This window comes from Rhinopithecus bieti, unplaced genomic scaffold (assembly GCF_001698545.2).
Source record: "Rhinopithecus bieti isolate Rb0 unplaced genomic scaffold, ASM169854v2 scaffold_5341, whole genome shotgun sequence".
Taxonomy (NCBI): domain Eukaryota; kingdom Metazoa; phylum Chordata; class Mammalia; order Primates; family Cercopithecidae; genus Rhinopithecus; species Rhinopithecus bieti.
In genome coordinates, this window is record NW_016804835.1 from 1332551 (window position 1) to 1349458 (window position 16908).

The 16908-nt window shown below is 37.2% G+C and overlaps 1 protein-coding gene across 1 annotated transcript in view; it reads right to left on the bottom strand.

Moving 5' to 3' along the window:
- Nucleotides 1-16908, bottom strand: part of BIRC6 (baculoviral IAP repeat containing 6) — a 265256-nt gene that overhangs the window by 180901 nt on the left and 67447 nt on the right. Inside the window, 9 exon segments of the mRNA XM_017870639.1 lie at nt 1136-1267; nt 1365-1526; nt 2135-2268; nt 3894-4072; nt 7041-7172; nt 7640-7729; nt 9752-9912; nt 12468-12693; nt 14583-14732. Of these exon segments, the coding sequence (XP_017726128.1) occupies nt 1136-1267; nt 1365-1526; nt 2135-2268; nt 3894-4072; nt 7041-7172; nt 7640-7729; nt 9752-9912; nt 12468-12693; nt 14583-14732 (1366 nt within the window).

The window sequence follows — 16908 nt, forward strand, 5'->3', positions numbered from 1 at the left end:
CTTTACAACAGTCAATACTGACCATTAGCTCTTAGACACTTCCTAGATACAGCAGCAAGTAGGAACCTTTAAACATTAACAACCCGTATATGCAGTTTCAATTTCTACGGTTTCAGTTATACATGGTCAAGTACAGTTCAAACACAGGTGAGTACAGTACAATAAGATATTTTGAGAGACCACATTCATATAACTTTTATCATAGTATATTATTATAACTGTTCTATTTTATTAGTAGCTATTGTTAATCTCTTACTATGCCTAGTTTATAAATTAAAGTTTACTGCAGGTATGTACATATAGGAAAAAAAAATACCATATATATGGCTCAGTACTATCTACAGTTTCAGGTATCCACTGGGGAGGGGAGGGGTCTTGGGACATATTCCCTGGGGACCAGGGCAGACTGTTCTAATTTGTTTCAGGGTTTAGAAAAAAGGGGTTTGCACAATGCTACAAAAAAAAGTCGGTAAGATTGTTACATAACAGAGAAAACACTTTAGGGCAAGAAAAGACAACCAAGGAAAACAGGAGTGAAAGGGGTGTAAGAGTTCCCTTGCCAAATTCTCCAAACTGCTACCAATAGGCAGAGAAGCTCAGCAGACTTCTTTTCTTAAAAGTTAAATAGGCTAGGCACGGTGGCTCACACCTGTAATCCCAGCACTTTGGGAGGCTGAGGCGGGCAGATCACAAGGTCAGGAGATCAAGACCATCCTGGTTAAAATGGTGAAACCCCATCTCTACTAAAAATACAAAAAAAAATTAGCCGGGCATGGTGGTGGGCCGCCTGTAGTCCCAGCTACTCGGGAGGCTGGGGTCGGAGAATGGCATGAACCCGGGAGGCAGAGCTTGCAGTGAGCCGAGATAGCGTCACTGCACTCCAGCCTGGTCAACAGAGTGAGACTCCATCTCAAAAAAAAATTTTTTTAAAGTTAAATACCCTTATTTAACATGACACTTTCACCTAAGAACCCAAAATTCTTGCTAAGATTATCAACAATCTTCATCAACTTTTGAAATTCTCTTAAATTACACATACATTAAACAAGGATCAAATTACACTATAAACAAGGTATCACCCACTAAATTGCAGGTGTACCTAAAAAGTATGCTTTCAACTTAAAAACATACCAACCTAATGCACAAGGCTAGAAATCGGGCACACTTATGGGCTATACTTCGTCCTGCCTCAAAGAAGCAAACACGTATGATGTCTGACAGACATTTTCGTGTTTTTGAAAGTAAGCTCTCATTTCCTTCCTTTGAGCTGCAAAACAATAGCAGACATTTAGACTCATCTTGTATTTTCAATCACAACATCCAAAAGGCAATCAACAGTGGTAAACAAAATTTTAATTATTAACCTTCCAGGTCCATTTGAATGAACTCCAGCTAACCAACAGAGAGTATCCAACACAAGGCTCTGGGCATGTTCTGTGATCTGGCCATCATCTGTTTTTCTGCAAAGAGTGTTAAGAAGCTTCTCATGAAATTCTGAAAACTGTAACATGGCACATCGTTGCACTCTACAAAAAAAGAAAATATAAACACATTACCGACCAAAACAGAACAACTAAAGCTATCACAACCTGGCTGGTAATGCAATGTTTCATTTTAAATCATGAACATCGCAAGTACATTTAAAAACAATTAATAGCTATATGTCAAGTATTTCATCTGTAGAAAAAAATTTAAAAAATTACATTTACAATAATGTGTTGTAATATAACAAGGAATGTGTATAATTTCTTTTTGTTTTGTTTTTTTTTCCTCCAGAAATTGGGTGTCTCTCTGTTGTCCAGACTGGACTCAAACTCCTGGGTTCAAGTGATTCTCCTACCCCCACGTCTTGAGTAGCTGGGACTACAGGTACACGCTCCCTTGCCTGACGAGTGCATGTCAAATTAATATCTATTATCCACTCCTGCTACATAACAAGCACTGTGCAGACACAAGAGACAAACCAATGAAGTATAAAGACAACTCATACTCTCATCAAGATTATAATTATTTAAGAAAAATGAACAAACAAAAATTTTCAGGTAAAAGACTTTTATATTTGTGTGTCTATGTGTGTGTTGCTGTTTTGCACTTTCATTACTATAAGAATAGCAAGATAATGCGATGAAATTACCTTTCCTTAGAAATTGATGTTTTCTTAAATCTTCGAATGGTGACAGAGACCTCTTGAAGTAAATCACAGCCCCGGAGGTTTTCAGATTTACGGGTGCCACTTGTATTTTCATTCTTAACATTAGATGATTTTTCCTAAACATTACAAATAATAATAAAATTCAAAAAAAAAACTAAACTAAAAATCATTTACCATTAAAGTTATAAAATAAAGGAAAATAATTGAACTGTGGCCATCAAAACATAAATCTCAAATTAAAATGATAGCTTTTACCCTCATATTCAGTAAACGACTAATTTTCTCCAGAATTACAATAGGGGGAAAAAAAGAAAGACACAGCCACTATTTTAAAGGCAATAACCCAATGATTACAGATGATAAAACCAAAGTCCTAAGTCCAATTCCCGCTGAGTGCGGTGGCTCAGGCCTGTAATCCCAGCGCTTTGGGAGGCCAAAGTAGACAGATCACTTGAGCTCAGGAGTTCGAGAACAGTCTGACGAACACAGTGAAACCCCGTCTCTACCAAAAAATACAAAAGTTAGCCAAGCATGGTGGCAAGTGCCTTTAATCCCAGCTACCTGGGAGGCTGAGTCAAGAGAATCACTTGAACTCAGGGGGTGGAGGCTGCAGTAAGCTGAGATCACATCGCTGCACTCCAGCCTGGGCAACAGAGCAAGATTCTGTCTCAAAAATAATAATAATAATAATAATAAATAATAAAATAACTACGTGAGATATGTCAGGCTCCCCAATTGCTAAGGTTCACTTACTTTCAATATTTAAAAAAGGGAGATAACAGAACCTGTTATGCCTACCTCAGAGTTATAACGAAGATTACATCAGATAAAGTACACAGAGGTCCTTGAAAAACTGGAAGACCTATATATATGTAAGATGATTGGTATTACTGATCAGTATCAGTATGATACCTTATGAATAATGATGATAAACAAAACCTCCTTCCTGAGTTCCAGGAAATCCAAGATAAGTCAATTGTAAAGAGCTGCACCGTTCACAGCTACTTTCAGAAAATCAACCATGAGGATTAGAACCTATCTTAAAATTATTCCCCAACTTCTTTCTGTATGCTCCCAAATATTCACCAAAAACAAGATTGTGAGTTGCCAATAGAGGGCATATGAAGAAACTCTCATACCAAAAAAAATAAATATTATGGTCTAAAATAATCATAAAGGGAAATATCTGCTAACAATTACTCTCTATTCAGTACACATTATAAAAGCTAGGTAATTTGCCTAAAGTTAATTCAGGCTGGGTGCGGTGGCTCACGCCTGTAACCCCAGCACTTTGGGAGGCCAAGGTGGGCAGATCACCTGAGGTTAGGAGTCAAGACCAGACTGGCCAACATGGTGAAACCCCGTCTCTACTACAAATACAAAAATTAGCTGGGCGTGGTGGCACATGCCTGTGATCTCAGCTACTAGGGAGGCTAAGGTGGGAGGATGGCTTGAACGTGGGAGGCAGAGGTTGCAGTGAGCCGAGTGTGCGCCACTGCATTCCAGCCTGGGGGAAAGAGTGAGACCCCATCTCAAAACTACAAAGTAAAATAAAATAATAAAGTTAATTCAAAACATTTCTCTTTCCAAATATATTTAAGTCACGCCAAAGAAAAAATACAAACAAATCAAGTGTATAGTAAAACATCACTGAAGGGTCATACTACTTTTAACAGTGTATTAAATCCGATCCACAATGTTTACAACAGTATTGTTATTGTTCAAAATGACAGTTTCATACCTTGCCTGCTGCAACTTTAGCCAAAAGTGAAGCAAGTGAGTAACCCTTGTTACTCTGGTGTTTTAGGGATGGAAGCCTTACTACAGGACGTATTCCACCATTACAAATCTCTTCTGTTCCTCTTTCATTCACTGCCTTGACATGGATTAAAAACGAACGATATTTTCCTCCTGCCATACCTAGAGAAGTGGAGTAGAATGGGGAAAATAACTGAATCACCAATAAATTCCACTGTTTTTCATCTTCATAGAACAAGATCAACAACTAACTCCACAAAAAGTACAGTAGGCCAGAACTTTCAAATTACACTGGTTGAGCAGAAGAAAGTTGAACCACCTGCACATGCTGTCAGCAAAAAACAATGAACAAAGAAATGATATGAATAGTATAAAACCATTATCTTTGACTAACTGAGATAAACATTTGGCATGTTTTTTCCCCCAATCTTATTCATTTTAATGGTAAAAATGTTGTAAACTACACACACACAAACACACACACACAAAACTGTCATTAAGCTATCATCCAGATAATTACAGAATGTATATCCATCCAGTCTTCTTGTGCATACATGTACACACATCCATATATATGTGCATATACACACATAGCATTACAGTACTGGTGGCTAAAAATGTGCATGCAGGCTTTAGAGTTACTACCTGGGTTTGGATAAAGGATCTGCCATTTATTAGGCACGTGACAAATTATCCTCTCTGTGGCTCAGTTTTTTAATGTAAAATGATACTAATAGTTCCTACCTCAGAGTTAACTAAACCACTCTTAATTGTGCTTGGCACAAAGAAAGCATTCAAGTAATTATTATCACTAGTACGTGTTTTATATTAACTAAACTGGGATACTATACAATCTATATATAAAATACATTTCTTAATTATCATCAAATTACTACATCTGCCTGCAAACTATCAGTCTGTTGCTGCATTACTAGGTATTAAATCTTTTCAAGATTATAAATGCTATCACTCTACTTAGCTACCTGCCTGCTGTGCTAGCACTACACCGTTACATTTTTCTTAACACTACTGTACTATTCTCTGTGTTGTGGTATCTGACATTCTGTTTCAAAATTTCTTTGGCCAATGTTACCCCTTTACTCTTCCATAAAAACTTAGCACTTACCTTGTTCAGTTTCAAAGACGTTGGGGAGAATTTTATGGAAAAAAATCTTAGTATACTCTAAGAAAATTAATATTTTTAACAGTACTGAGGCTTTCCAAATACGTGTCATGTAATTCTACACTCCATTTTGTCAAAATCGGTACTTTTGGCCAGATGTGGTGGCTCACACCTGTAATCCTAGCACTTTGGGAGGCCAAGGTAGGAGGACCCCTTAAGCCTAGGAGTTGGAGACCAGCCTGGACAACACAGGGAGACTGTGTCTCTAAAAAATAAAAAATTTTTAAAAACACCAATATTTCTATTTTCACATAAAAATTTAAGATTCACACTCTCATTGAACAAAACTTATAATCTAAATAATTTGAGATTTTATTACTTTTTGTTCACATGAAACCTAACACATAACATCTCGAAAACCTAATGACAATAAGAAAACACAAAACCTGCATATATACAGGCTGAGTATCCCTAATCTGAAAATCCAAAATGCAAAACTCTTTGAAAGCCGATATGATGCTAAAAGGAAATGCTCATTGGAACATTTCATAGTTTGTACTTGTAATACAAATATTACAAGTATACCACAAATATTCCAAAACCAGAAAAAAAATCTGAAATCTGAGACACTTCTGGTCCCAAGCATTTCAGATAAAGGATACTTGACCTGTACTATGTCTGCAATTAAACGGTTATGTGTGAATGTGGACAAACATTAGGAAGCAAACGTACACAAATGTAAATAGTTGCCATATAGATGCTCAGCTATTTTCTTGGGTTGGAGAAGGATCGCTACATCCCACCCCACCCCAAATTTCTTTAACAACTGAACTAGTCATTTTTGTGTCGTTTTTTTAAATTCATCCCCAGGATACAAAAGCCGAAAACGTCCTACTACTGATATTTCTATTTATTATCAACATGATAGCCCATTATTTTAAAACATTCATTATAATCTGCATTTGTTTATGACACTCAAATCATTGTATATGACACTGTCAAAGCTCTTCTAATAAAAATCCTCTTTCGGCCTGGAGCAGTGGCTCACGTCTGCAATCCTAACACTTTGGGGGACCCAGGCAGGCAGATTGGCTGAGCTCAAGAGTTCGAGACCACGCTGGGCAGCACGATAAAACCCCGTCTCCACTGATACTACAAAAAATTAATCAGGCATTGTGGCACACGCCTGTAGGCCCAGCTACTCAGGAGGCTGAGGCACGAGAGCTGCTTGAGCCTGGGAGGCAGGTGTTGCAGCAAGCTGAGATCACAGCACTGCATTCCAACCTGGGTGACAGAGTGAGACTCTGTCTCAAAAAAACAAAACAAAAACCTCTCTTGGCCAGTGGCAGTGGCTCACGCCTGTAATCCCAACACTTTGGGAGGCCAAGGTGGGCAGATGACTTGAGGTCAGGAGTTTCAGACCAGCTTGGCCAACATGGTGAAACCCCGTCTCTACAAAAAAATACAAAAATTAGCTGGGTGTAATCCCTGCTACTTGGGAGGCTGAGGCAAGAGAATCACTTGAACCTGGGAGGCAGAGGTTGCAGCAAGCAAAGATCGCGCCACTACACTCCAGCCTGGGTGACAGAATGAGACTGTCTCAAAAAAACAAAAACAAGCCAAGAAAACCTCTTTTAAGGGAAGATACTGTAATAATATATAATAAAACTCTGAAGAGATAAGACTCTGATGTGATAGAAAGGGTAAAAATGGCAGAACATAATGTCTGCTTACTCAAAAGAGCTGTTACATCACACTAAGTCATCCTGTAGTCATTTCTTCAATGTTTTTTTCAAAAAGCACTGAGACCTCTAAGACACAAAAAGTGGGATCAGATAACCATACAGTTACTTATGACAGGAAATGACCTCAGCTACCAGCCAACTGATGAAATTTCAAATGAAAGTCCCAAAGAAAACAATCTTATTTTTTTGAGATCAGGTTTTTTAAATTTTTTTTACAACTGTGGTATTATTAATTCTGCTTTTGTAAAATACATTACTTCACCTTTAACAAGTTTGGGGCTTGTTAACGTCAACATCCCAGCATGCCCTGATAGATCAAGGCCACTAGCAAGCCATACTGGCCCACATAGAATGTCTTCTTTATGATCCTCCAAAAATGGACATAATCTAAGACCTAAAAGAAAATATATATTTTCTTTTAAATTCATTTATTTAAAATGTAATATTTAATAAGCAAATATCATCCCATTTACATATAATACCACCACAAAAATTACCATACTTAGAATGTGTTAAAATAAGAATTATCATGCTAAGGAACTATAATCAATTATTTGTTATGTTGCTTTCCATTCCCATATTATTTTCCAATTCACCTTTATTTTCAAAAAATTATAAATCACGACTTGATTTCAAATCCCAAGATATTAAAAACCAAGAATGCAAGTATTAGCGCAGCTGTGTTCACAAAAGATGAGCTGAAAGTTAAAGCATATTGCCAAAGCAGAATTATAGGTTATTTTTTAATTGTGTTCTTGAAACCAAGTTTTTGCAAGCCATAAGGAAATCTTGCCCGACATGTTGCATTCAGATCACTACTCCTTTTACTGTCATGGACAACAGCTCTATAATTTAACTCACACTGTGATTCCTCTACATCCATGTGCTGCATTTCTTCATTCAAATCAACCAGGGACGGTTTCCCATTTTGTTCCACTTCAATGTTAAGAGCTGGAGACAAAGGAAAGGTGATCTGCCTATCTACTGCTGTTTCTAGAGGATAAAAATATTAGTAAACTTAATTTTCTTTAATATCAATGATTTATGTGCCTAAAAAATCTAAAATTTCCTGTTAACTTGGGAACTTGTGTGATTTTCATCACAGATGCTTTAAAATGGTTGGAGGAAAATTTTGATTCAATTGTTTTATACATTCCTCTCTCTTTTAACAGTAATAAAATATTTACCTCAAGAAACAATCTGCAGGCACCTAAACTAAAATTTCTTACCCTAGGCTGCATAGTACAAGCACTTGCAGAGCTTTAAAACTACTAAATCCTGAGTCCTCTACCCAATTAATTCAAAATCTGTCAAAAGATTGCACACATACGAACACACCCATATACACATAAACTCACATAAATACACAGACACACATACAGTCATCCGCTCCTCGGGATTGTAGGGAATTAGTTCCAGGACCCCCCCAGATGCCAAAACCCACAGATGTTCAAGTCCCTTATATAAAATGGCATAATATTTGTATATAATCTTATTCATATCCTCCTGTATACTTTCAATCATCTGTAGTTTACTAATAAAACCTAATACAATGTGAATGCCATGCAAATACTATTTATTTATTTCAGACAACATCTCACTCTGTCACCTAGGCTGGAGTGCAGTGGTACAGTCATAGCTGACTGTAACCTCCAAATCCTGGGCTCAAGTGATCCTCCTGCCTCGGCCTCTTGAGTACTGCCATCTGAGTAGTGCCATAGGTGCGCACCACCACACCCAGCTAATTTTTTTTTTTTTTTTTTTTTGAGACAGAGTCTTGCTTTGTCGCCCAGGCTGGAGTGCAGTGGCCAGATCTCAGCTCACTGCAAGCTCCGCCTCCCGGGTTCACGCCATTCTCCTGCCTCAGCCTCCCGAGTAGGTGGGACTACAGGCGCCCGCCACCTCGCCCGGCTAATTTTTTGTATTTTTTTAGTAGAGACGGGGTTTCATCATGTTAGCCAGGATGGTCTCGATCTCCTGACCTCGTGATCCGCCCGTCTCGGCCTCCCAAAGTGCTGGGATTACAGGCTTGAGCCACCGCGCCCGGGTCTAATTTTTTTTTTTTTTTAATTTTGCAGCCATGTGGTCTTGCTACACTGCCCAGGCTGGTCTCAAATTCCTGGGCTAAAGTGATCCTCCTGCCTTGGCCTCTCAAAATGCTGGGATTAGAGGCATGAGCCACCATATGTGGTCTAATATTACTTTTTATCTGTATATTTTCTTATTGTATTGTTTTTTTTATTTCCCAACCCCCCAAAAAATATTTTCAATCCATGATTGGTTGTTTCTGAGGTTGGCAGACTGCTGGGATGTGAAACCCACAGATAGAGAGTGCCAGATGTATGCAGTGCCAGATGTATGCGTACTTTTTCAAAAAGGAAAATTTTCAAGTTTCAATGTTTCAAACTGGAGTTAAGTTGCCATTTTACCATGAAATTATCTCCAGCCCCTTAAACTAACTTATTAAGGAGAAAACACTGAGTAGTAACAGCTAGTTTCTAACCATGCTAAACGTGTATAATCTACTTTAATAACTCAGTACAACAAATTCTGAACTTGTAAGAAAGCTAAGTAAAAATGAGCGTATTTTTATTACATGAAAGGCTGGCTTCACTAATAACCTTGAAAGTAACTTCCATAACAGTTCTATTCACAATCAAGTCTTCTCCTAGGAAAAGAAATACATAAAGCTAGTAATGCTAAAAGTCAAACTAATTTACACAGGAACTAATTCCACTTCCAAAAAAACACAATTATATGATTCAAGTTTATGCAATTCTGAACATTACAGGGTTACTGAAAAGTTTTGAAATATTCTCTGAATTACTTTTCTAAATAAAATCACAAAAAGTAGAGCAGGCAAATGGCAATAACGGGCAGAAAGGGACACGAAACTTAGCCAAGTTGAAAATTAGTTTTCAGAAATCAACCACAAAATAATATCTTCAACAATAAATTTTGATCCATTCTTACCATTGACTTTCCCTAATCCTGGAGCTTTATTTTTCAGCAGTGTCACTTGTATCTGTGGAATATTGGTGATGTTTGAGTTCAAAACGAATTTGAAGTCCACATGTCCAACCATACAAGCTTTAGGTAGCACTAATTCAAATACATGTTCATCCCAGCTATTGCTGTCAAATAAGGGGAAAAATGCTAAATAAAGCAAATATCTTACTTCAGCCACAACCATATTATCATTAAGGTCACCTTTCCTACTTTTTGCTTTGCAGCTTCCAACAAAATTTAGTGTTTCTCAATGGGATCAAGAGAGAAAATAGCTCCCAATGGGGAAGGTTAAACACAGGGTAATGAATGATCTTACTTTAGAAATCTACACCTGCCTTGAGACTTGCACATACCAATAAACTCTTATTCCTCAAAGTGTGAACGATTTAATGTGAATATCTTGCAAATTCCTGGTACCCACCCTAGATCTATGAGTAGGGTCCCAGAATCTTCACTTTAAAACAACAACTTCTTGCATTTCTTATATATATTCATTCTTATATATATTCATTTCTTATATATATTCATATATAGGTTTTAAATGCTATATATATGCTGGAAAATAAGAATCTCCAAACTGCTCCACTAAATTTAAGGCTCACATCCAAATGTCTACTAAACATCTCAAACTCATTATGAAAAACCCACTCTCAAATCTCAGTAAACAGAAACTTCATTTTTCAGTGAACTCAGGCCAAAACCTGAAAGCCATCCTTTATTCTCTTCTCTCACACAGTATGTTCAATACATCAGCAAATTCTATTCCTTGTACCTCCAAATTATATTCAGAATCTAACCACTCTTTTCACTACCTCCATCACTACCACAATGGTCCAAGCTACCATCAGCATTCCTGAATTAGCACAACAGCAAACAAACTAGAAGCACTCTATCACTGCCCTCCACCACCACAACCATCATTCTAAATACAGAAGTCAAAGTAATCTTTGTAAAATATAAATCATACCACATCACTCCTGTATTCAAACCTGCTAACACTTTCCCATCTCACGTAGCATGAGAGTCTTTTTTTTTTTTTTGAAATGGGGTCTCACTCTGTCACCCAGGCCAGAGTGCAGTGGCACAATCATGGCTGGACTGCCTGGGCTCAAGTGATTCTCCCACCTCAGTTTCCCAAATATCTGGGACCACAGGCACATACCACCATGTCCAGCTAAATTTTTTTTATATTTATAGAGACGAGGTCTCCCTATATTGCCCAGGTGGGTCTTGAACACCTGGGCTCAAGTGATCCTCCTGAGTCAGTCTCCCAAAATGCTAGGATTACAGATGTGAGCCACCGTGCCTGACCTTTTATAAAGGCATTCATTATCCAGCTCCCAGGTACCCTCTACCTCTTTTTTTCTTTTTGAGATGGAGTCTCTCCCTGTAGCCCAGGCTGGACTGCAGTGGAGCGCAATCTTAGCTTACTGCAGCCTCCACCTCCCAGGATCAAGCAATTCTCTGCCTCAGCCTCCCGAGTAGTTGGGATTACAGGTGCACACCACCACACCCAGCTCCTTTTTGTATTTTTAGTAGAGATGGGGTTTCACCATGTTGGCCAAACTGGTCTCAAACTCCTGGCCTCAAGTGATTTACCTGCCTTGGCTTCCCAAAGTGCTGGGATTACAGGGGTGAGTGACCATGTAGCCCACAGCTACCTCTTTGGATCTCCCTCCCTACCACTCTTCTCTATATTGACAGCATTCCAACAACAATGGTCATATTACTCTTCCTAGAACTCACAAAATATACACCTCAGGGTTCTATATTGCTACTGTCATGGAAGCCTTTCTTAGGCCCCTTATATTGAAAATATCATACACACTGTCTCTCTTTTTCTCTCACTTTCTCACACTTACATGCAATTACCTATCCAACAACTACTCGATTGCCATACTCTGTTTTAACAGTCTTCATAGCATCCATGCCCATACGGCATGGTATATGTATCTGTCTACTTTCTATTGCCATTAGGAGGTAAATTCCATGAGACCCATATTACTAGTGACTATAACAGTGCCTGCTTTTATTAAATACAAAACAAGCATTTGAGTATTTGTTAAATAAATCTGTGAACTAAGTGACCAAACTAATTGCAGTAGTAAATTACTCTCATTATTTTATCCTAAAATTAATAAGAATAAGAATATAACAGTTTCCAAAATCAGTATGACAAATAGAAGGAACAAAGTCATCAACATGCAAAAATTAGCTTACATATTTGTTAGAGACAACACAGAATTCCTAGGTATATTACTATTTATCTCTTAGACAGTTTAAAAGATAAACAGGTCAGGCACGGTGGCTCATGCCCATAATCCCAGCACTTTGGGAGGCCAGGTGGGTGGATCACCTGAGATCAGGAGTTCGAGACCAGCCTGGCCAACAGAGTGAAACTCCGTCTCTACCTAAAATACAAAAATTAGCTAGACGTGGTGATGCGCGCCTGTAATCCCAGCTACTTGAGAGGCTGAGGCAGGAGAATCACTTGAATCCAGGAGGCAGTGGTTGCAGTGAGCCGAGATCATGCCACTGCACTCCAGCCTGGGTGACAGAGTGAGACTCTGTCTCAAAAAAAAAAAAAAAACAAAACAGTAATATACCTAGGAATTCTACATTGTCTCTAACAAATATGTAAGATTAACTTAAAATTAAACATCTTCGGAAAATCTTTTACCTGTCGGTCTGTAGTTTCCAAGTTCGAGTATGCTGAGCAGCATCACCATGGTGTTGCTGATGCAAATGTTGAGGGTGCCTCCTTTGCTGCTGTTCTTGTTGAACTTCTACCCAGCATGGAGGAACAGTCGCTGAAAACCTTGGAGTCAAAGTCTCAAAGCGGGTTAGCTCCACTAGAGATGTCAAGATTTCGAGGGTGAATGGCTGGTCCACCAATAAATCAACTCCTTAAAATTAGTGAGAGTAGTATTTGAAATAGGTGTTAAAGAAAAAAAAAAAAAGAAGACAATGAAGTTTTAATTCATGGTTATGTTTTCTATTGCAACACTTGCCAAATATTCTGAAAGTTAATAAAGTGGACTCAGGTATCTACATATAACTAAGATAACTAACTCTGGCTAAATAATGGCAAAGAACAAAATTCTAACTTAAATATTTAAAATTAGAGACAATACTCACTATTGAAGAAACCCAAACCGGTTAGTAAAGGTCTTATTGAACTTTAGCCCTAATAAGGACGGCAAGAAAAGTAGTGGTACTAAAGTGCAAGCCAATGTACATCAGACCAAAATTCACTTTTAGACCCTGTTTTTTACAAAATAAATGCTAGACGTCAGCAAGTACATAACATATGCCCTTTTATAATGAATAAAAAATTAAAACAGTCAAAAGCTATATGGTAAATAAATACTTACAAACTGAAAAATTAAATTGTGAAAAAAAATTTCTATTTCTGTGGCAGTTAAGAAAATCTTGTGTACATGCTAGTATTATAAAAGTAATAATGTGCTTCATACTGATTAGGTTTCTTTACAAATGCTATACATGTATTCATATCAGTGAAATGTGTAACATTAAAAAATGCTGAGAAGCTGTTGTTCCCATTTTTAAAAATTAATGAAATACTAAAATATAAAATCTGGTAGGTTTAGAATATTTTCACAATGAAAAAAATGATGGCAAGTTCTATAAAATTATTACAAGTTTAATTCAAATTACATCTTTTTCTCAAAGTCTAGACCCTTTTAAATCTGATTAGTTTGTAAAAATTAACAGCATGTCAATCTCCTTTCTTTACATTATTTCTTCATTACAAAATTCATCTTTCCTCTACTAAAAAGTAGTTTTCTGTACTTTATATAAAAATTTTTCTCCATTCAACCAATAACCTATAAAATATGAGAATATTCAGTATTTTAGCTTTTTATACCAAGTTGTATACTTAACCAAGACATCTTGGTTAATTCAAGTAACTGGAGATTGAGAAGCAGACTACAACGATTTCATAAAAGTCTACAAGGCAAATAACGATTTTTAAGCAGGGAGTAACATGCTAGCAAAACTTCTTTTGAAAAANAAATCTGATTAGTTTGTAAAATTAACAGCATGTCAATCTCCTTTCTTTACATTATTTCTTCATTACAAAATTCATCTTTCCTCTACTAAAAGTAGTTTTCTGTACTTTATATAAAATTTTCTCCATTCAACCAATAACCTATAAAATATGAGAATATTCAGTATTTTAGCTTTTATACCAAGTTGTATACTTAACCAAGACATCTTGGTTAATTCAAGTAACTGGAGATTGAGAAGCAGACTACAACGATTTCATAAAAGTCTACAAGGCAAATAACGATTTTAAGCAGGGAGTAACATGCTAGCAAAACTTCTTTTGAAAAGCTCTGGAGGGCAATGTGGGACAAGGATGGGGGAAAAAAAGGCAAAAACAACAAACAAATATAAACAAATCTATCTGGAGATTCAGGATGGGACAACATATGTGTGAATATACCACCTAAATATATACTCAGTGACAGCATTTTTTCAGCTTTTCAATTCCAGTAGTAATATTAATAAATGAGCCAGTCTACTAATTTTATACTTACTTAATGAATTCTCTTTTATATGATTTTTCCCTCCTCTAATTAGACTAAAAGCTCATTAATGGCTGAAATGTTTGTTTTACCCTCTTAGATGACTTCACAAATATTGAGTAACATATCACACAGGTTGAGAATCACTCCTTACTTTAATATGTTTACATCTTCCAACAACTAGAAAAAAGACAAATAATACCTAATCATTTTTTTAATCATTTAAAAATTTAATATCATACCTGAAATGCCAGGACTTGAAGGATTTGATAAAGGCTTGGAACCTTCTGAAGATGGTTCTATTCCTTTAGAAAGAGATCCATCCACTAGTATATCAGCTTCATCAATATCATCACAGGTTCCTCCAATTTGGAGAAAATGAAGCTCACCACCTACAGTGCAGCAAATTTCATAGATACATGAAAAATGAGTAAACATTCAAATATTCAAATGTAACACTACTTAGGAAACAATTTAATGTCACTTCATAGGCAGATAAGGAAAGCTACCAATGTGATGTATTTCCAAGAGTTTAGAAATTTAATTGCCAAGGAACTACAAATTGAAACCAAATTTTTAGGAAGAAAATGATAAATACATAAACATACATGAAAGCAGGTATTTATCTAGTACTTACTTTTATGAGACAGTATTTTAAGTGCTTTAATTAATTCATTTACTCTTTACCAAAAACCCATGCGGTAGAACTATTACTGTGGCTATTTTACAGATGAGGCACTAGCTATACTGGAATCCACAGCCAAATCTCTTAATCTCAACAGTAACAAAACTTGACAAACACTCTTATTTTTTAAAGCATTCACAATGAAATGAAGGCAACAAAAATTTCTAGTTTAAAATCTCTGTCACAGGAAAAAAACTGACAGCAAATTTAGCATTAATTAAGACAAAAAAATTAACGGGTAATAGTATATTCTAACATTCTAATTTGGAGATTCACTTCCAGCACGGCAGAAGAAGGAAGATGATAAATCCCCTTCCTGAAAGGCAACTATAAAACTAGACAAAACTGTAATTTAACGAGGGTGAGGTAAGCAGGGAAAAGCAGTAGATTCATTGCTATCTCCAGATGGGACTTGATTGATGGAGAGTTTCCAGTTTAAAGTGGTGATTTCAATGGGAAACAAACAAGGTCTGCTACTTGAGGTCACAATTCTGTCTGGGGCAAACAAAGCACTAGAAACACCAGGGATTTAACACGGAATTACATGTAGTGAGAGAAGCACAGGGGGCCTGGTAAACGCTCCACAAATCCCACCTTGACCAGAGGCTGTGCACATGTCCAGCAAAGACAAGAGGGAGCCCAAGCCATTACTACATCCTCAGTCAACTAAGCCTCCATGCCTATGCAAAAGAGACCTGAGAGAGCACAACAGAAAATAAAAGCCAGGGCACACTTGAGCACAGCCTTACTGGCTAAAGGTATTTGGATACTACAACCTATCAATCTTTGGCTGAATACTAAGCTATGCTGCCACAGAAGAAACAAAGTAAGAAACAAGTCTTACAAATTAAAACTAGGCAGAATAAACGACAGAAATCAGCAGCTGCACAATACAAAAGAGATTTCACAGATTCAGCCAGATGAATTACAAAACAAAGCAATAACCACCTGGCAAAAGGTAGGGAGATCCAAATCTAGATTTCTATAATGTTGTCTTAAATGTCCAGTAAGTAAATAAAATATCACAAGACATGCAAAGAAAGAGGGACCCACATTCAACATGTAAAACACACACGCGTGCACCTTTAAATGCCTTCTGAGGCTTCAGATTTAGCAAAGACTTCAAGGATTCTATTGTAAACATTTTTATAGAATAAGAGGAAGTCAAGGGTATAGAGAATTACAGGAAATAACGGAATAAACGACTCAACAAAAAAAATATTTTAAAAAAAGGCTGGGAGCAGTGGCTCACGCCTGTAATTCCAGCACTTTGGGAGACCGAGGCGGGCAGATCACCAGAGGTCAGGAGTTCGATACCAGCCTGGCCAACATGGTGAAACCCTGTCTCTACTAAAAATACAAAAATTAGCCGGGCAAGGTGGCAGGCGCCTATAATCCCCTGAGCTACTCAGGAGGCTAAGACAGGAAAATCACTTGAACCCAGGAGGTGGAGGTTGCAGTGAGCCGAGATCGCGCCACCGCACTCCAGCCTGGGCGACAACAGCAAGACTTCGTCTCAAAAAAATAAAATTAAATTAAATTAAACAAAAATTAAAAGAAGTTTGGAGACCTATGGGACAGATAAAATATTAAGAACATAACATGTAATGGGAATTCCATGAAGAAGAGAATTCCACCTGAAAAAATAATGGGCAAAAACTTACCAAATCCAATAGAAAACCACAAATTTGGCCGGGCGCGGTGGCTCAAGCCTGTAATCCCAGCACTTTGGGAGGCCGAGACGGGCGGATCACGAGGTCAGGAGATCGAGACCATCCTGGCTAACACGGTGAAACCCCGTATATATATATAAATATATATATATATATAGTGTTTATATAGATTCATATATTTACCCATTATTAATTTATAAATTAGGCACA